The sequence below is a fragment of the Amphiura filiformis genome, chromosome 3 (genome assembly GCF_039555335.1).
Source record: "Amphiura filiformis chromosome 3, Afil_fr2py, whole genome shotgun sequence".
In the NCBI taxonomy this organism is placed as follows: Eukaryota; Metazoa; Echinodermata; class Ophiuroidea; order Amphilepidida; family Amphiuridae; genus Amphiura; species Amphiura filiformis.
The window spans coordinates 69,643,566-69,664,588 of NC_092630.1; the positions used below are offsets into that span (position 1 = coordinate 69,643,566).

At 35.3% G+C, this 21,023-nt stretch overlaps 1 protein-coding gene across 2 annotated transcripts; it reads right to left on the minus strand.

The window, feature by feature from the left end:
- Nucleotides 1-157: 157 nt before the first annotated feature.
- LOC140149038 (leucine dehydrogenase-like) lies at nucleotides 158-20,657 on the minus strand. Of its 2 annotated transcripts, none has more exons than XM_072171186.1 (10): nucleotides 20,051-20,657; nucleotides 17,665-17,771; nucleotides 12,320-12,441; nucleotides 10,326-10,451; nucleotides 9,606-9,698; nucleotides 8,827-8,933; nucleotides 7,999-8,094; nucleotides 5,418-5,561; nucleotides 4,064-4,153; nucleotides 158-2,602 (listed from the first exon to the last, which is right to left on the minus strand). In XM_072171186.1, exons 1-10 carry the CDS (start codon nucleotides 20,576-20,578, stop codon nucleotides 2,426-2,428), a joined length of 1,590 nt encoding a protein of 529 aa, XP_072027287.1. In that variant the 5' UTR covers nucleotides 20,579-20,657; the 3' UTR covers nucleotides 158-2,425. The 2 variants fall into 2 exon arrangements, with proteins under 2 accessions (XP_072027287.1, XP_072027286.1); XM_072171185.1 differs by lacking the exon at nucleotides 12,320-12,441 and adding an exon at nucleotides 15,104-15,231.
- Between the last annotated feature and the right edge of the window lie 366 nt (nucleotides 20,658-21,023).

Genomic DNA, 21,023 nt, shown 5'->3' on the forward strand with positions numbered 1-21,023 from the left:
CAATCAAAATCTGGAATATTCCACTTGTTTATACTCCCAATGTTACTCCCTGAACAATGACGGTGCTGTGCATTTACTGTGTATTTGAAGAGGAAATAACAACACTGTAGGTGCAATCATTTTACAAATATTGTAACAGATGTATAATATAACATTGACTACACTATAATATACCGAGAAATTACTTCACAGGTAAGTGTCTATTCCAATTAACTGTGATTGTCAGAGACCAGAAGATGTTTAAATACATTCCCATAAACCAATGGGGTTTCTGACCTTCGTATGTCTGTTTTTTGTACACATGTGGCACAGTTGACCATACCTTGCAAGGCTTGCATTGGGATTGTGTGCAAATATCTGGTGTTTTCATCCTTTTATTTAACAATCAAAACATTGAGACTTATGAATAAAATGAATGCAGTGGGACATTATGAATGTTTTCTGTAAGAAAATCAAATTTAATTTCATAAGACTTGACTATTAGCTCGTTGGCTGCAGTTTTTAAATTACCATTTTGTGTGTGTGGTAATGGGGACATTGCCTTTAAAATTAAGATATATTGATCCAATTTCCCAATCATAGTGCATTGTAGGAATGCCTTTAAGCCTCCTCTGGTCACAAACAGTTTACTGATTAGAGTATGATTCACCATATAAATATGAAGAAATTACATGGGGAGCAATTGCATTGAAAGAACATATGGTTTTCTGGTACATTCATGAGAAATTAATTCATTCTTATAATGCACTATTTTGATGATTTAATTCCAGTGACCTCAAATGGTTACTGACAGTACTGATATGATCATTATAAGTAAACATGTTGTGCACAACATATTGTGGCCTAGTGGAGCCTTTGATAAAGGTTACTGGGTTTGAAATACAAAAAGACTGAACATTTTAGAAATCATTTGTACATACACTGATCACTCCTTATATTATATAGGCATGGTTCTTAATACAAAATTAAACTTGTCAGTGCAATCTGCATTTAGAATATAACACAGGCCTTACATAATACTTAACTCGAGGATGTGTTTCCCAGTACTGGAGCGCCTCTGCCGGCCTCCTCTACTGAATTGTGCAGGTGACATCTGTCAAAGTGCCCCTTTTAAATGCACTTGCAGAACCAAATTCCATGAAATATTTTGACAAAAATTCCATCCATACTTTTGGATTATAATGATTTTGACTTCAGATACATCATATTTTCAATATTTGTACATTTGCAATTTTGAGGTCTAAAACACAAATGTTTAGATGTTTCAACACACCCGAAAACAACTGATGCAAAGTCATTAATCTCATTCATAACCGGCACTTTTCACTTTGTTCAATTCCACCTCTGTCACATTTTCTTCTGTTAAAATTTATACAATTTTAAAGTTTGCCTGTACAAAAATCAAATTAGCTGACTAGGGAAACACCGCTACCAAACAATCTCAATAGCGTCCAATTATACGATGCCCAAATACACAACCAGCGCACAGTCATTATGAAGTGTATTAATATACTATGTCACATAACAAGGTAATTATAAGATACCAATAACCTGCATTTTCATCCGTGTGTTTACAAATAATAAAATATGATTGGATCACAAGTCAAACTCAGCTGATTGTGAGTATACCCATTAGACAACAAAAAACACCCTGTTCTACAGGCCCGACCAACCCAGAATTTACATTTTGGGGAATTTTTATTTGTTCATTCTGCTAAAATCATGTAAAATCAGCCGTTTTGGGGGCCAAATTTGGCTGCACATTTGTAGAAAATATGTTTGCAAAAAATAAGATTTTAGGGTAAATTTAGCCTCCAGAATTAAAAGAAAAGAAAAACAAATGCCTGACTGGCCCTACTTGAAAGGACCGTCCGCCCGTAGAACATGTTTTTTTTGTTCGCCTAAACAAAAAATATTTCCTTTTCTGTACATAACAGTTACAAGTTATTATCTGCACAAGCAACACCGTTACACTTTTTTAGCCTCTGTCTGAGTTTTCAGCCTCTGTCAGTATCACCCGATAACGAGGGCCGATAGTTCCATGAAATGCGCCGGGCAAAACTGCTCCGCACGTACCACATATTTTTACTGTCTTTCCGGTGAACACAAAGACACGCAACGCTCTGTCACATATACGCGAAGCTACCCAGTGCTCGAACGACCAGCCCTCATGAATATGCGAGCATTCGGAGCATACAATGCACAGGGACTCTGGGAAAATAGTCTGCATTATGGTTTTGGGTATGTGGCCATTATGATTTTATTCCTTTTTTTAACTGGAGAGCACTGGGCAGAATCCTGGTGATATGTGCAGGAATTACTTGTGAGTTGACAGAATTAAAAACATGGAAATGCAGACATTTCACAGCGATGTATACAATGGATATGTGTTCACACTGCCCTAATTATGGCTGCCATCATCTGATTAATGTTGTAGGTGCCATTCATTATCTATTAATGCATGGATTATTTGTTGGCTTCTATTAGGCCAGATAGGATGTAACTCTCTACTCAGCTTGTCTGCAATACTGTTTGCTGCCTCCACTGCTGTTATGTTGTCATCTGCTGCTTTCTGTAAGATTCGCTTGGTCATCACAAAAATCTGAAGAATTTAAATGTGATTTGAATTAAAATGTGATTAAAAAAAAAAAGTTTTAATTTTAATAACTACTCATTTGACAACATGATAAATGGTACACAAGAGATATATCAAGGCTTAGTGAGTCAAGTCCTACAGTGCAACAGAGCATAAATGCCCAAAATTTGAAAGCTATATAATTTATGAACAATATACACTACACATAAAACAATACTCCTACAAGGGATTTTCAACATATAGGAATTCACACAATCAAGTACCAACATGCATAGCTTTGTCCTTATATCACTTTTGGGTTTTTAACAAAATGTTATCAAACCTCTACAATGATTGGCAGCTGCATAAGGCATCTCTTTGTTAGCTGATAATACCCAGCCATTCAGCAAGTGGCTAATAACTGACCTTGATAGGCTTGAATGAGTACTGTCATCTGCTACAAAACCATCAAACTCTAGGACATGGTCACCCCATAATGCTGCAGGGAGCACAATACTTTAACAATGGAGTGAAAGACTCATTATTGATTAGGCGCAGATTTTAAAAGTACAGCTCCTGTGCGTGTATAGCAAAAATTTAGAATAGAATGTTTGGAATTTTGTAACTAAAATACTAAAAACATTTTGCAAAATGTGCTCTGATCAATTTATAAAGCATTTCATTAGCTTTAATTTGACATATTGCTTGACATGTTTGGAATTATGGTAAATCATTAAAAATATTTAGTGATTAATCAATTATGTCCATTAATTAAAAAAATTAATACAAATATGCAGATATTCTCTGACAAAATGGTAGGATTTGACAAAAGTTAATATTTCTTGTAAGTTTAATTCTTATAACATATTTATTTTTGACGATAAAAAAATTAATTCATTTTTTTCATACATTTCTTTTTATTATGCTAATTATATGAAAATGTACGAAAACGTGTCAAATTTTGCAACCTTATTAAAGATCAGAGGTTGATCAAAAAACGTTGTAAGTGACATTTTTCACTTTAATCTATATTTTAAATTACGTGTCCAAAATTGCAGTTTTGGGCATTTATGCTCTGTTGCACTGTACCGGCAATATTTGACAATTCTGTATTCTATATTTTATATATCTAAAATTACGACAGCTAGCAACTATTGCAATAAAAGCATCAGCGCATTGGGTTGTTTTTTCTGATGATTGCAATTTAGATGAATAAGTTATACATAATCCTTAGTTTCAGTCCTATTGCTAATTGGCTATGCTAGTGGTTTGGATGTCTACCACTAGCACCCATAAGATTGACGTATTCTACAATATTTTTGTAAGGGTTTGCATCAGCACTTAATAATTGTATTGCAAAATTACAAATTCTAGCACACAAACCAATACAGTAGAGCCAACCTTACGAAGTATGAAATGGAATAACAATATCTTAATAATATGAATAATGCAAATCATCTGCTGTGAGAATCACATGTTCCAACTTACTGAATTTTCCCATTCCCTGCCAAAATGTCTGCCAATAGCTGGGTCATCTGGCAAACGCCCATAGTTTTCATTGGCGCAGTTAACGATACCCTACAATGTGGAAAACAAAAAATATAAATAACACAATTATGATCGATTTCAGCTGATAGTGGAATTAACTCAATTCATTTAGGTAGTAGTAGGAGATGGGCTCAAAGTAGGTCAGCATTCAAGACATTTTCTATTTTGGGAAATGGATGTGATCTAAACATTTCCTACATTTATCTATCGACTGGAATGTATTATACAATCTTGAAAGTACATCATTATTAGTAGGTGCTTATTCCCCCCAGTTTATAATCATTAAACCTACAAAATACCATCTGGGCTTTGACTTAGGGCACCACCATGTGATAGGAACCTTTGCCCTTCTTGTTGATACAAATATGGTAACTACAGATACAAACGGTATGAAAACACAAGACGAGGAGATCAAAATTACCACATAATTTGCATTATGACGAGGGCCTCATATTTCAATAATAGGAAACTTTCTTTGCAAAGGCCCACATGTCACCAATTGCTTTTTGCCTTGTAAAAATATTAACATCGTACGCCATGTTTTGCAATTCCTTATTCCTGATGAAGGCACCAGATAGTTCATCCCATCTTAGGCCACCTAACTGGAACAGGTCAAAGGTCCTCATCCAGGCGGCATAGGACATGCAACATGTGACGTACGAGGCTGAGAGCCCCATTCATAATACACGGTTAGCAATTACAAATGGAAAATTAACATACTTGCAGTGTGGTACATTGTCGTACCCCAACGGTTTTACGGTAAGATAATTTTCCTTTTACACCACAAAACAAATTTAGAATTGTTTGTGAAGATTTCATGATTATGTGTTAATCCAATGGCGACGTCAAAATGGCGATATCGCTTCCACCACCGCCTGGTCCTCATCTCAAGTTAAGAGTAGCGCCATTTTGGATTTCGCTATGGCAGATTCAAATCGGTGCACTTACTTGGTTGCATCGCAAGCGTACAGTCAAATTCTTCTATGTGTGTACATTCCCAGTGGGATTAGATTAGCATGCAATTTGAATCTGCCACTGGCATTGCCTCAACTAGAGATGAAAACTATTCAAGCAGGACAACAGATTTGATGAGCCTAAAAAATTGAAATCTTGATAAGGCATCAATGTCACTTATATTGAGCCTTGTACCTACCATTCTATTAGCTAGATCATACTGAACCCCAATATCACTTTTATTGAGCCCTGTACGGTACGTACCTACCATTCTATTAGCTAGATAATACTGAAACCTTGATAAGGCTCCAATGTCACTTATATTGAACCCTATACGTACCATTCTATTAGCTAGATAATCTACTATATATGTGATGTCTCTGTCCTTCATTAGCTGGTTGTCTGCAGGTGACCCTAGTTGATTGTTTGCTGCACCGCATACAATCCTTGCATTGATAGTGGGTATTGTGTATTTATTTAAGACCTGAAACAAGAAAGGTTGATGAAGTTGTTAGCTTGCACATGGCCAATATTGATGAGGAATAATTTCGGGATATCTAATACAAATTAGGCTACTATCAATTAAGGTGGTACTACACCCCCTGATTAAATTCAAGGGGTGTAGTACCACCGTAAGTTTACAAAAATATGCAATTTGCCAAGAACATTTCTGTAATTCCATGAACAAAATTTAAGCTCAGGTTCTGACATATAAGTCTCACTGTACTTCATGAAATCAGACACATGAAAGCAAAAAAATACAAGTGTGAATGAGGCCATATGGACCAGTGTATCCAATGGAGACAACTCATTATATTACTACCTATCAGAAATGCATGAGTCATGTGACCTGGTACATGTGACCTAAAATTATCCAATGCAATCACCATTTCATGACTCTGGGACAGCTATAAAGGCATCCGGCATTAGACTAACCCACTGTCATAAAAATGTGAGCTGGGGAAGTCATTAAAAATTTCACATATGTGAATAATAGTTTCTCTTTCCTTGTGTGAGATAGTGTTTTCTTGAACAATTTGAAAATTAATTATTGCAAAAATTAATTTATATTAGCAGATAGGCGAGATCTGCTTGTTCTCTGTTGAAAAGGGGCAGTCTTCAGTGAACGACTCTTTTCAGAGTCATCAGTAGACAAGGGGCGGTCTACATGTCTCAATCTTAGGTACTTTGTCCTGAAGAAGTCAGAGCTACTCCTGACGAAAGCTTGACAGTTCTAAACTTGTCCGACGGCGAACCCGCTAAAACCCACTAATTGTTATGAATTCCTGTTGTAAAAGCCTATCCCACAATTTAATTTGAAAATTGAACGAGAAAACAAAATCAGGAATAAGTTCTATATGTTCATGTAAACTTAGCTGGTTTGGTTGTGACAAGTATATATGAATTTTAAACCAATTCTTAAGGGGTCTAAAATGAGCGTTTATTGCGTTTCGATAGTATTTTTTGTGGCACATGAGAGCACCTCAGACCTATCGAATTGTATTCTGAATACGAAGCATGTCTTTCTGATATCAAATAATTTTCATTTTTGAAAATCACAATATAATACAAATTTTATGACAAATTATAAAATTTGATATTTTTCAATTTTGATATATAACAGTCCTTGAAGTAAATTATATAAATCTAATGATATATTCTTAGAGTGTATGTAGCAGGGAGGAAAAGCCGACGGTCAATTGAAAATTTTGACCTTTCATATTGAAGATATGGATTTTTCCCCAAAAAGACCTAATTATTTTTGGTGTTTTGGGAAAAAAAATCCATATCTTCAATACGAAAGGTCAAAATTTTCAATTGATCGTCGGCTTTTCAACCCACCTACATACACTTTAAGTATAAATCATCAGATTTATAAAGTTTACTTCAAGTACTGTTAAATATCAAAAATATCAATTTTAATGATTTGCCATAAAATGTGTATTAAATTGCTAATTTCAAAAATTCAAAATTATTTGATATCAGAATGACATTCTTCGTATTCAGAAAGCAATTCGATATGTCTGATGTGCTCTAATGTCCCAAAATAAATACTGTCCAAACGTTCATACCCCAGCCCTTAAGGGATCTAAAATGAGCGTTTATTGCGTTTCGACAGTATTTTTGTGGGACATGAGAGCACCTCAGACCTATCGAATTGCATTCTGAACACGAAGCATGTCTTTCTGATATCAAATAATTTTCATTTTATGAAAATCACAATATAATACAAAATAAGTAAATTATATAAATCTAATGATATATTCTTAAAGTGTATGTAGCAGGAGGAAAAGCCGACGGTCAATTGAAAATTTTGACCTTTCATATTGAAGATATGGATTTTTTCCCAAAAGACCTAATTTTTTTTTGGTGTTTTGGGAAAAAAATCCATATCTTCAATACTGAAAGGTCAAAATTTTCGATTGATCGTCGGCTTTTCATCCCACCTACACACACTTTAAGTATAAATCATCAGATTTATAAAGTTTACTTCAAGTACTGTTAAATATCAAAAATATCAATTTTTAATGATTTGCCATGAAATGTGTATTAAATTGCGAATTTCAAAAATCAAAATTATTTGATATCAGAAAGACATTCTTCAGATTCAAAATGCAATTCGATATGTCTGATGTGCTCTAATGTCCCACAATAAATACTGTCCAAACGCTCAAACCCCAGCCCTTAAAGCAAGATGAGCAATAAAATTTGCTTTCAGATTCATATGAAGAATCAGCCTGTCACACCCACAGACATTGAGAAGAAAAAGATACACGGCGAGCATTTTAATTTGGTGAGCTGGCTGCTGATATTTGATTAATTTATGCAAATTAACCATGCAAATATCCATCAATTGTATAGAATGTAACTTTTGCACTGAGCATTATTCTTGCTAAAGATATTTTCATAAGTATACTCACATTCCCTAAAGCACATGGTGATACTATATCACATGGATATGCCAATACACTGGTATCATCAAGTGGAACTTTCTCAACTGTAAGAACTTTTGAATGCTGAAAGAAAAACAACAATATAATGACAAATATGTCTGTGCATTTATTACACTTGTGAGTATGTTGGCATGATTTCATTTATTGGTGACAACCCCAATCTAAATGGAAATATTTATGACCCTCCCTATTATGTGGTCAGTAGGGTTGTGCACAAGTGCAAGACATCTGTTGTCGTGCAAAAACAGATGACCTCACATTACCATATTATTCACTAGCAGAGTTGGTACAGAAAGGGCAAATGTAAACCTTATATTTATCAGTACAAAGTAGGCTATGATAAATTCTTTATTGAGTTTGTGGTAGGGTACAGATCACTTCTATTATAATAAACAAGTTCACAATGTATGGATGTCACACTTGGTACAAGTCTAATATAAATTGTAATAAACAAGTAACTGCAATGACTTGATATAAGTTATATTTAGATTAGCTGTCAGCTGTGAAGTCATATTCACCCACAAAGTACAAGACATACTGAAGTGACAACTGTGATTGTCATGGGCAGACCTCAATTGTCATATTAAGATGCGAGTCAATATGCCATTTGATCCATAGTGGGAAATTATTATCTCGAGTTTGGTAGTGATATAAGTGCATAACCCACTCACACAGAGTGTATACACATGCATACAAGGACAATTTGCCGGCATGCCTGCAGAAAAGCAATGTCACTACCAGACTCGAGGTGCAATGAAGTATCAACATTGTAAATAACAAGTGCAGATTGCTTACCTTTGGATGGAATTTATGCTTCATATCCTCTACTCTGTTCATATGGCAATCAGTCACATAGATACTTGCCACTTTTTTCTTCAATAAGCCTTCTACAATCACAGTGGCTGAAAAAGAACAACACATTACAGCAAGTGATTGTCTAGTAGACAATGTCACACTTGTTAGGGTATTGTTTCTGTACAGAGCTGTGTACCTGTATGAAATGTTACATTAACAGTGATTTTCTGTCAAGTGCCATGATCTAATGTAATATCAATTTTTAGATGCAAAACACATGATATATGTTTGAGCAAAGTAGGCCTACTACCATTTTTCACTCTGATGTGGCAGCGATGTCAGTGCAAATTTCATTGTGTGCAGCTTCAAATCGCTAGCGTTTGCTCAATGCGCTGTCGTACACATGCACATGGTTAAAGACACAGTACAGACAGTTGCGAGTGTGAAACAGCTGCCTCAGCGCACTGACGTCACTGCCACATCAGGGTGCATAATGGTTTAGTCATCACTTGTCTTCCATGTAAATCGCCACCAGTCCAGTATCAATAGCCAGCAGTGACCAGCGCACTAACCGTGGTTTGTCTCACATTACCCACCCATTACAGGAGTTGTGCCAGCTTTATATTGTCTGAACACACTATGCAATATCTGTTGCAATGTCTGCTGTTATAGAAGGCATAAACAATGAAGTCTTTAGCTATGAACTTGACCTCATGGGCTCAAACACTATTCAACACTGTAGCATGAATCTACATTGAATTATGCAGAAAGCAACTTACAAACATTTCCAGCTCCTTGTATAGCAACACTCTTGCCAGCAAGAGTACCCATTTCTAAGAAGTCTAATGCTCCTTCCATTGCACATATCACACCTAGGAAACAAAGCAACACAACATTAAATAGCTTGCCAAGTCATTCACTTGTTTCTTGAATATATATATCAGAAAAATGTGGAATCTCTTAAATTGGAAGAAACAGTTGTCCCTTTACTCACACTTGGAAACAGGTATAAGAAAAGGTTTAATACAGGCTGCAGTCAGTGTTCCCTTTATGGCTTTTCAGCTTAAATATCCAAATCACTCATTTAATAAGTTTTCTTTACATTGTATAATATTATGCTATACAACTTGTATCTCTGCTGTATATTGAATTGTCATTTTATGATGGATAGAGCTTATTTAGTTCTGTATCTTATTCTTTGGTCAATACTTCTGATACCCTAGGTCACAATTTTCAATGACCTACTTATTCTGCTTTGTTTGCATGCATTATTGTAGTCCAAATTTTTCATATAATGCAAGCTAAGACCTTTATATTGAGCATTCCTACAATGTACTATTTACTATATTATTAGATATATATATCAAGCATGAAATTTGGCCTTTCTATAATTCAAACTTAAACTTTAGTGCTTAAAATTTTACACCACAGTGCATTTGTTATTTTGGTTATCTTTTTTAATAAACTAATTTTTTGTATCCAGTCAATTCAATCCTTACCTTTCCCAGTGGCAACTGAAGGGTTGCCAGATCCTCCTTTGTCCTCCGAGATACAAGTTGTATAGCGAGTGAACATGTGTACATTGTCCAGATCACTAACATTTAAGCCAACGTCCTCAGCTGCCACTGCAATATAAATAGTCATTAGGTCCACATTTAGTATTACATTATTTGGTTAGTTTTGATGTATTTCAACTACAACTTTGTTCAAAAGCAGAGATGGTTATGTTCATGTTGACCAAAAAGTTAAGAATGTTTGCTTTTTTTTACTAACAACCTGATTCTGTAAATTTGGGGCAATTTTGAATAACTTAGTTAACAAAGTATAAACAGCTCTTTAGTGGGAATTATTAATTGTCACTAAATTAAGTGTATTGATAAATTTTAAGCAATGGTTTAAATATTTTGCAATTCATGCTCTGTCAATGGACAGGAAACATCAATAACACAATTATTAACCATGTGTAGATTGATGAACTAAGACTACATTGTAAATGTTTCCTACTACAGTAATTTAAAACAATTTATGGCCAATGTGAAACGAACCTGTCGCATACATGTAGCATACTAAGCTTACACTGTTTTATACACAGCAGTGATGTAGGACTTGAGTCCTGGACTAGGACTTGAGCCCGGACTTAAGTCCTGCCTAAAATCATTTTTTAACGACTCAGACTGCAACTCACACACCATCATCACACTGATTTGAGTCACATCTTGAAAATTAAATGCCAAGTTAAACCTTGAGTCAAGGACCTGGTCTGGAGTACCAGGCTACCAGGGACTCAAACTCAGATACGGTGCAATTGAACACCAAGTATTGCTGAAAAGTGTTAAACAATGACCACAATTTATTTAAAAGATTGTAATAAGCAGTGTTAGTATTATTAAATCACCTCGTATGTCCATCCATGTCGCTAATGTTGCAAAAATAGAATAGATACCCTCTTGCTACATCATAATCATATCTGAACTAGATTCCATTACTTACACCAGTTCTTGTTTTAATCTATACACATCAGACTTGTTAAACAAACTCACCCCTGTTTGTAAATACCTGCAAACAAGGACCTCATTCAGCATATGAATTAATTTAATCCTATCTAAACAAGGACACATACACACCCAGTTTCAAGTGACACACTGTGGACGTACCCCCACACACCCGACAACTTCCTATCCAACCGTGACCCATCCTAAAACCCCTAAACGTGGACCACTTTTAAATGCATTTTTACATTATTTGCATTGTCCTGGTTATAGCCAGCAACTGTGGACGTCCACTGTTACAGGTGTGTCCATGGATGTGATGTGTGTATCCTAATGTAGGTCCATGTTTGCAGGTAATTACAAATGCTCCCACACACAGCACATCATCTACTGTAACATAAAGTGCAAGTACATGTACATTTAACTTGAACAAAAGTTTACATTGATAAACCCAGGCTAAAAGACTTGATGCTAGTGCTGGACAAGCAATAGATCTATTTTAAAGACCTTGAGGTTGGGTTCATATACATTACATCAAGATAAATAGACAAGTCAAGAAAAGTAACAGTCATTTACACAACAAAGAGCCACAGATATAGATCTTGGGTGCACCATAAAGACACTTGCTACAAACCCATTCAGCTATTCGGCACTTATATTGAACAGTAAGCACATCACTGCATGCTCTGTACCAGTTAGGCAGAGTATAGGAGTTGCAAGGTGCATCAACATGCAAACCAATCTTCAGGCCACTTTGTTATAAATGTATGTCTCCAATTATTTGGTTGGAGAATATTTGTCATGGTCTGTTCTACTCCTGATTCCAAAAAATTGATTTACTTAACAACAAAAAGTTATACAAAATATTGAACATCTTTGGCATGTTATGCAGTATTGGTAATTCTTTATTGGGACCTAATAGGAATGAAACATTGAAGTAGGAATTTAAGTCAATATTATCATATATACAATTTTCTGGAATCAAGAGCAATAACCACACCTACCATAACATCCATTCAAGGATGTGATAAATCCGCCATAGTCATTGAAAACCAGCGTACGGAAATCCGGGAGCAAGTGCTTGCGTTCCCGTGGCTCCGACACTATGCCTATACCACCACCATTCCTCCAGAGCAGAAAGAAAAAAACAGACAAGAAATAATAACAAAGAACGGTACACAATTCACATAGACATTTTGGTACTGGTATGAAATAATGGATGAGTGAGTGAGCGAGTGAATGAGTGGTTAATGGTTATTAGGCTGTGAAAAAATAATTATTTTGTTAGGGTTGCATGCCGCTCAAAAAGTAGGGTCAATCGCAAAAATAATTAATTTTAGTGATTATTTTTTGTGATAAACAATGCATCACAAAAAAGGTCTGAAAAACCTGTCCATCACTGTCTGGGACAGCATTAATGCACCATCAATGGACAAAATTACACTAAGCATGAAAGTACTTGTACTTCCATGCACTAAGTTACTTCCAGGAAAATGATGCCCAACAGTTGATCCATGAATGATGCAAAGATAAAATTGCAGTTTTATATCTGCATGTGGACATGAAGATGTGTAGATTTTTGGAATATCTACACTTACAAATAGGGGGTCCTGAGCAAACCAAACAATTATTTTTCCACAGCGGTAGGTTCACAGGGTTCAAATCCAAGTTAAGCAAAAGCAAACAACAAATTTGAGCAACATATTTTGTGTGTGTATAGATCACTTGGTTTCTTTACTTATTTTGCCTTGTTCATATGTAAACTGATATCAGGAGATAAAATATTGTATTCAATTACTAGTATTCATACATCTAATAATAGTTTCCCAGTAAAATGTGTAATTTGCATAATGATGCTGAACAAAATATCATAATAACTTGCCTAATGGCGCACATAGGCTCCTTTGCCTTAGCTTCATGTACAAATAGAGACCTCACGGCTCACGCCTGTTAAAATTCTAAACAACTTGAGAATAATTACGGGCCCATACCCTTGTTGATGGGATTTTTACTGGAGGGTACTTTTGGTTGTGCCTAAAATTCCAGTTAAATGTCAAGGGAGCCCTTATGCAGCATTAGGCAAATCTTTACAGTACTATGTTGTTATTTTACACAAAATATTCTTCTTGCATATAAAATTGATTTTGCATTACATGTAATGCAAGTAATTTTGCCTGATTTTTGGACTTGGTACAAGGCAAGGCAAGCACTGAACATACACCCTAGGCCTAATCCAAGTGATGTGTACTGATAAAACATGCTGCTATACTGTTGTTACACAAATGGATGTTAAAGCTAAAGCACCAGGGTCAATAATTAATTTTGTGTATACATGCATTTTATTATTTTTAATATTAAACATTTTAATTTATTAATTTTGTGCATGCATTTTATTATTTTCATTTTTTAATATAAGCAATTTTTGTATCATAATTTTTACTTCCAATGAAAAATGTCAATAGCAAGATTTAATTACCGGTTTAAAACAATGGGAATGTTTCATATTTCATTCTTTTCTTTTTTAAAGCGAGAAAAAGCAATAAAAAGATTCACAGTGAGAAATGCAAGATAGTGTTTTCTCTCTAAGCCTACCTAAATGTCATAATTCCTCATTCAAATTGTGATTCAACTACAGGTATTTAGGCCTATGTATTTGTAGCAGTAAAATAAGTTTTGAGGCATTGAACAAATTAAATGAATATTGAAATGAATGGATAGTCAATGCCAAGTATGTATCCTGTACAAGTGCCAAATGTACTGTATCCTTTTGCATTGTCCATAATGAATGAAGCTTAACATATGTACAAAGCAGTTGCAATTAATTCATACATGGCTAGTAACAAGTTTTGTCTGCACAATTATTCCTATGCTGCTAATTTAGGCATAACATAACATTGCTATCTACATGGCACCTGGCAGACAATGTCCTTGAAATCATGTTTCATAAATTGATTTAAAATAAAACTGCTATTCCAAACCACATAAACTATACACAATATAATATCCCTTTCCTGTAATTTCAGTTCTTTGTCAAATTCTGTTCTGGATATTATTCACCCTGGACATTAATGCACAACTGTACAATGTCCATACAGTTCACTAGAAATTGCCAAAACATTTTAAGGCCTTGGAAAAAAAGTCCACTTTTTCAAAATCAGCACCCCCAAATGAAGTCCTGCGTACGCCGTACGGAATACGGGTCTGGTCATTAGTTTGCTCATGTGAAAAGAAATGAGTTGTAACATGTATACATGTAGCTTGATCTGGACAAAGAACTTACATGTCCTGCAACTCATCCTGTTGTAACTTGTAAACCAATACGAAACTTGGGGAGCTGATCCTGGTTGCGATGGTTTATTGTGGTATATGCAAGTCCCTGAGTTGTTGATTTTTGGTTTATAGAATGATTGAAGCCACAGCAACAATCTTTCAAGTTTGGCAGAGGCTTTGTAGTAAATAAATCACTACCAATGGGCGTGGCATCCATCATGTCATATTTTGTTTTGAACAGTAAAAGATGAACTATTACACCACAACTTTTTACAAATTTGAACACAGCAAATGCAGTTATATTATCTAATGTTAAACTAGTTTGATCCTGGATGCTTTGCTCAATGTGTGTTACAATCTAGCTACAAATATACTATTAAATTTCTACATGGTTAAGCTACATGTACAAGCAAACAGATTGGAAAGATGACAACATGCACAAGAAAACATTTAAGACAAGACATAATTTGTCATTTTATGTGTGAATGAAGTTGTTGGGAACCTGTATGTAGCATTACCATAACAACCATTTAATGAGGATAGCAGGTCCCCATAGTCATAGAACATCCTTGTTCGCAGATCTGGATCGATACCTTGGCCAGGCGCGCTTCGTGGCTGTTGCACTACACCCTTTCCCCCTCCGGCCCTGTGGTCAGAGGTTAAAGGAGAAACAAACAAATTCTCCCCATTGTCTAGTATTGTCTTTTATATGTCAATAACAAATTATCAGAATGCGTGATATGAACATTATAAAATTGAGCAGTTCGTGGATAGGGCAATTTAAATGCAAGATATTGCCTACTTTTTACGAGGGCAGAGCTCTATAATATGAATTAGGCTATATCACACAGTTGGTGTAAACATAAAATTAATTCTACATTTTTTTAATGTGATCAAGCTAGTCGCTTATCACTAATCTCTGAAAATAGCACATGTGTGGTGCGATCAAGCAAATTCGCAGCCACCAAATTCACATAGTCCAAGCTTTCAAAATCTTGTGTTTAGGCTATAATAGTTCTAAATATCACTCTTTCTTATCTTTATTATAATACTAATAAATTATAAAGGAGAATATTATTAAGCACATCATTTTCAATCAGAATGCATATATGTGACACGATCAAGGGAAATGAGTCGGATGTCGCTAATATTGATTTTGAGATATTGGCAAAGAAAGTGTTGAAATTCTTTTGTTATTTATTGTTTTCAGCGACTGATCAATTGACGTAACTTCACAAAGAAAAGTCGTATCAACATGGGGTTTTCAGTTTCTGAAAGCTCTATGTCCTCTTTAGAAAAATATGTATCTCATTTTCGACCAGGGCCGACATGTGACTCATTCCCCTTGATCAAGTCACATAAACACATATATATATATGTGACCAGATCTGGGCCAATTCTAAGGCTAAGAAAATGGACACATAAAAGGTTCATAACTTTAAAACCAAGTAATCAAGTGCACTGGGGATTCAACATCAGCATGATCAGTAATTGTAGGTACATTGTATAGAGCAAGTTAGTAATGGTACAAAATGTAGCACGGTAACTCAATTTTCAAAATTTCTGACTTGGATCAGATTGGGTCACATATTGCTAATGTAAAAATTCACCCTAAAAATGCATATTTTGTGGAATTGTTATTCTCAATTAGGTAAAACTAATGTTTCATTCAATTGAATGAAATAAAAGTCTTTCAAAATATAGCATATGTAACATAGCTTGGTTCAAAGGCCTATTCAATGATCCCAGCAAAAGTGTAAAAATAAATAAAAATTGTGTATAAATTGCCCAAAGAAGGATAAGTCATTACAATTGTCATTAGGTAAGCCCCAGCAAAAAATGCAATCTCGGTTTTCTCATCGCAATTCTAGCTATTGATTAATTATCTCGCTTTTCAATAAGTCAACAAGCAAAAAAACAAGGTGTTTAATGCCCTTCAGTTCCGAAAATCGTAAGTTCCATGGCTGTGTTGACAACTCATGTCATCAAAGCTTAATGCACTCACCAGTGCTTAATTGGTCTCTAAAACAGTCATTTCAAGGTAATTGGATGCTAAATTGAAGTAGTTAAGTTTATATTCAAATTTATTAAAGCGGAAGAATGATTAATTAAATGTAAAAAACACCTTGAGGTGGAAAAATTTAATTCCTGTTTACACTTTCCATCCTTTCGATTGTCAAATGGCAGCTATGTTTCCGGGAAAATATATCTCGCTTATTAAAAGAAATTTGTGGGAAATCTTGATTTTTATTGTTATTGATCTTGTTTTTTGCCTTTAAAATTGCGTTTTTTGCGGGGCCTATCATTAGGTGTTTTTGACTAAAAATTTCATTGTGAATTTAAGCAAAATTAAGATTACACCACAAGATTTTCAAAGGTCTGGGATTAACAACCGGATCTTAACAGAAATTTCACATCATGCCTTAAGACTCGCTTGCACCTGTGGGATTATTATTTTTTTTGTGAAGAGTGGTGGCACCTAATGTCCTTATTCCACAAAAATACAGAACTATTTTTTATTTGGATTAAAAAAACATTATCCTCTTTTGCCAAATGAAACATAGAGATCTTAATCCTTTACTTAGTTCAAACTGGCAATAAAAGTATAATCTTAATAATTTTGCAAACTGAGGGTAAATATGCCAAAACATGCAATTTTGCATGTTAAAAAACAATTTGCAGTCACAGATTTCAAAGACTTGGCACAAGTCTAACTGTCTAAGCATTCAGTATATAATGAAAACACCCTAATAATGCATGTTTTTAGCCTTTATTTCCAAAAATGGGTCAAGACTAAATTTGATTTTATTTATTGAATTAGGAATTCAGCTATGTTTCATTTGACAAAATGGGATAATATTTGTTTACTCCAAACAAATTAAACTGGTAAAATCTCCAACACAGTTATAAGGGTATTGTAAAATCAGTCAAAACAAAAATTTATATGAAATTTCTGAAATATTTATTTACATTATAAGCTTATACTGCAATTTATTTTACCATCCTCACAATTACGCAGCACTTGTTAGTTTAGTTCTTACATGCATAGGTACATTTTGTACGACAATTCTACACTTACCATAGACCTGCTAAAGCTGACTTGACACCCATACCTTGACCCAAACGAAGCCCATCTCGTAAGTACTTGTCCATGCGAGGATAGTCCCATAGCCTTATACCACCGCACTGATGAAAAGGGGGAAAAGAATAAGCATTTACTGCATTTACGGCTAGAGTAATGGGAGAGAACATGGACCTTTTTGAGCATCATTATTTCTGAATTCTATGTACCGTATATATAAAACTATACATTTTTGGAAAGGAAATGAGTCAAGGAATCCCATGGTGACATCAGATTTTTTTAAATCTTCAGTTTTAAAAATCACAAAAATTCAGGTTATTGTAGAAATTTTAATGTCATACTGGTCCACATATTTGTGACACTTCGTAAAACTTCAGATTCACCAAGTATAAATGTAATGCAAAATCAACTAAGGATTTATGATAAAGGCAGCAATGTTGAGTCAAAAAATCCCGGGCCCTGTGGACCTGCAAGCAAGCAAGGCAATTGTGTTTTTCATTTTAAGTTGTATATTTACCAATTTATTGTTTTTACACTTTGCATTTTAAAACCATAATCAGGGACAAGCGATTTGCGCGGAACTTTTTTTCCGGGCAATTGGCTATTTCTTTCCTATGCCTATGGGCAGGGATACATGATTTGCACTGAAAAAAAAGTTCCGCACAATTTGCTATTTTTTTCCTCGCAAATCGCCTGTCCCTGGCCATAATGTACGATCTTAAGAAATCGGTTACTTTTTTTTCAAACCTGATTTTATGGCATATTTGTAATGTTTACACATGTCCCAACTTGCACAGGATCTAAATGGAATCAGCCAAATGTATTGCGCTTGTAGGACAACAGAGCAATTTTGACAGGTCATATTATGACTTTAAGTCCCCCATAAAACTCCATGTTAAATGGCCTAAATAGCCAGTGGGGTTTCAGCTTAAAATTTTACAGAAACCCTTCCCAGCAGTAAAATTACTAATATTTGCTTGACATTTTAGATAAAGAATAACATACGGTAATTAAAATTTGACACTTGACAGAAATCGTAAATTATGGCTAAAGGCACCATCCTCAAATACCTCTGCTTGATTTTTTACATTATTCCCAACCTCCCCAGAATCCAGATGTCCAATAACTTGGGTCCCTTACCCAGAGATGATTATATCACTAAGTAAGATTGTCACTGAAGTCTGCTTTTCCAAAAAAAAAAAGCAATTTCCCCTTTGCTGAGCCTAAATCAATGGCCTCCTCACCTCACTCGACCTCTAGATTTTTGGCACAATGACATAAATGTAACTGATTGATTGATAGATGACCTTTGACCTCAAATAACGCTATTCACGGATGTCCCCTACCCAAAAATTATTATCAACATGTTTGGTTGGCATATAAGATGTGAGCTCTCTGCAATTATACCAAAGTCTGGTGCTTTACCAACTGAGCTTAAATGGAGTCGAGACACAGATTTGCAGGTTTTATAATTTGTATATTATAACTATGTGTAACAATGATTTGCTCAAAACCCTTTACACTTTATGGATGGCGCCTTCATTTTTGTTTTTTTTTTAAAGCGCTCGATAGTAAGTACATAGCTAACTATCGAGTGTTTACGGTAGTACGCTACATGGACCCAACAGGTACGATCGAGCTTGGCCAAGAACTACTTAATTTACCTGTAGCGATTTATAAGCATAATTATATTATGGACAGCTCATTGTACTGCCGAGTTTTGAAATGTTGCTTTAGAATAGAAAGCTAGCAAAAATGACAGACATTTGATGCACCCAGGTAAAGTTATTGATATTGACAAACCTATGTCTCATGTTGTGACTGACCAGTGGCTTCCTTGACTGTAGCCCGAAACATCATGGCCCTGTTCCTTCCTCACTAGGGCCATGAATGCCCTACGTACGTAAAAACGGGGTACCGTGAACTCACGTCGCTGTGATGACGTCACACTGACGGCATCTATTAAAGAATTCAAAACACTGCGACGATAACAGTCACAAGTCTGGTCTTTTACATCTTCAAATGTGCTCAAAATTTACGAACATGCACCAAATATGTTTTGTTTAAGTCTCATCTTCACGTGAGGAATGGTAGGTAGTGGTATTTATGAGAAAAAGTGGTGTTTTATGTGTACCCTGGACCAGATATGCTCAGGAGTCTCAGACTTTCGTATGGAGAAGGACAGTGGAAATCGTAGTGACGGAGGTGTGAGTACCTCGAGCTACCTTGACTGTACACTGCATCAACAATTTGACGGTAAAGGACCCACCCATGACGCACCTTTAGGCAGACCGGCCAGGGGTCGTATAGTGTGTCATACATGCGACAGGTGTAATCCTAGTTTTAACAATTCATGAATTCATGCAAAAACGTATGTACTCACGGCTTGACCCCGATTAGTTCTCCAAACAAATGCTCCCAACAAGCATCCACTTCTCCGTCCAACCTGCATAAACACACCTTCATGTTGGTCATAATCAATATGGTCAGCTTTCACAAACTCTGCAAACTCTTCCAATTCTGGATGTGAAACTTTCACTTGTCCATCTCGTTTATCATACACAATATAACAGCGATGAATGCCTTTCTCTTTCAGGAAGTCAACAAAATCATTAGGCTGCAATTCTAGAAGTGATTTACCTTTTGTCTTGCTTGATGATTTACCTTTCACTTCTTCTGAAGCCTCGGAATCATGAATTGATGAAACTGAAAAGCAACGAAAGCTTCCTTGTTTACCTACATTGCAATTGATTTGTTTTGGTATCGGCTTGTCTTGAAAAACGCATGAAGCAATCGCACGATAATTTCGCTGAATGAAGGTGTCATCTTTTAATGGTCGGATCAAAAGTTGCGAAGTGTATTTTGCATTGCGAAGGTATTTGTACAAGTGGTGACTTCGACAAATAGCCATAATAATTAGACCAGAATTTTCGCCGGTATCTGGGCACTAAAAACTAGCACTTCAGTACAACGAATGATGACTGGAGTAATGAAAGTGCCTTGCAACATACCAAAACAAAATGAATGTGTATACATTAAACCTAAAGTAGTTTCTTAAAATCTAAATCAGATCTGCACAGAATGATTTATATAGTATATATATTCATGGAAAATAATTGAAAACAGTGATTTATGGCCATTTTTGAATCGGAAATAATGACGTTTATTTACAATGAAATTTTACAAATGCGCAACGATATGTTGTAAATGAAAAGTGAAAGGGCGTAAATATAACCTATGACATGGGTTGTACCATTCTGATGTGTGGGAATCACTGGGAACGTGTAGGGTAACTTGAGGGGGTAAATTAGGACATAGGGTAATTTTAGACAGTGATTTCGGAAATACTTTAATAG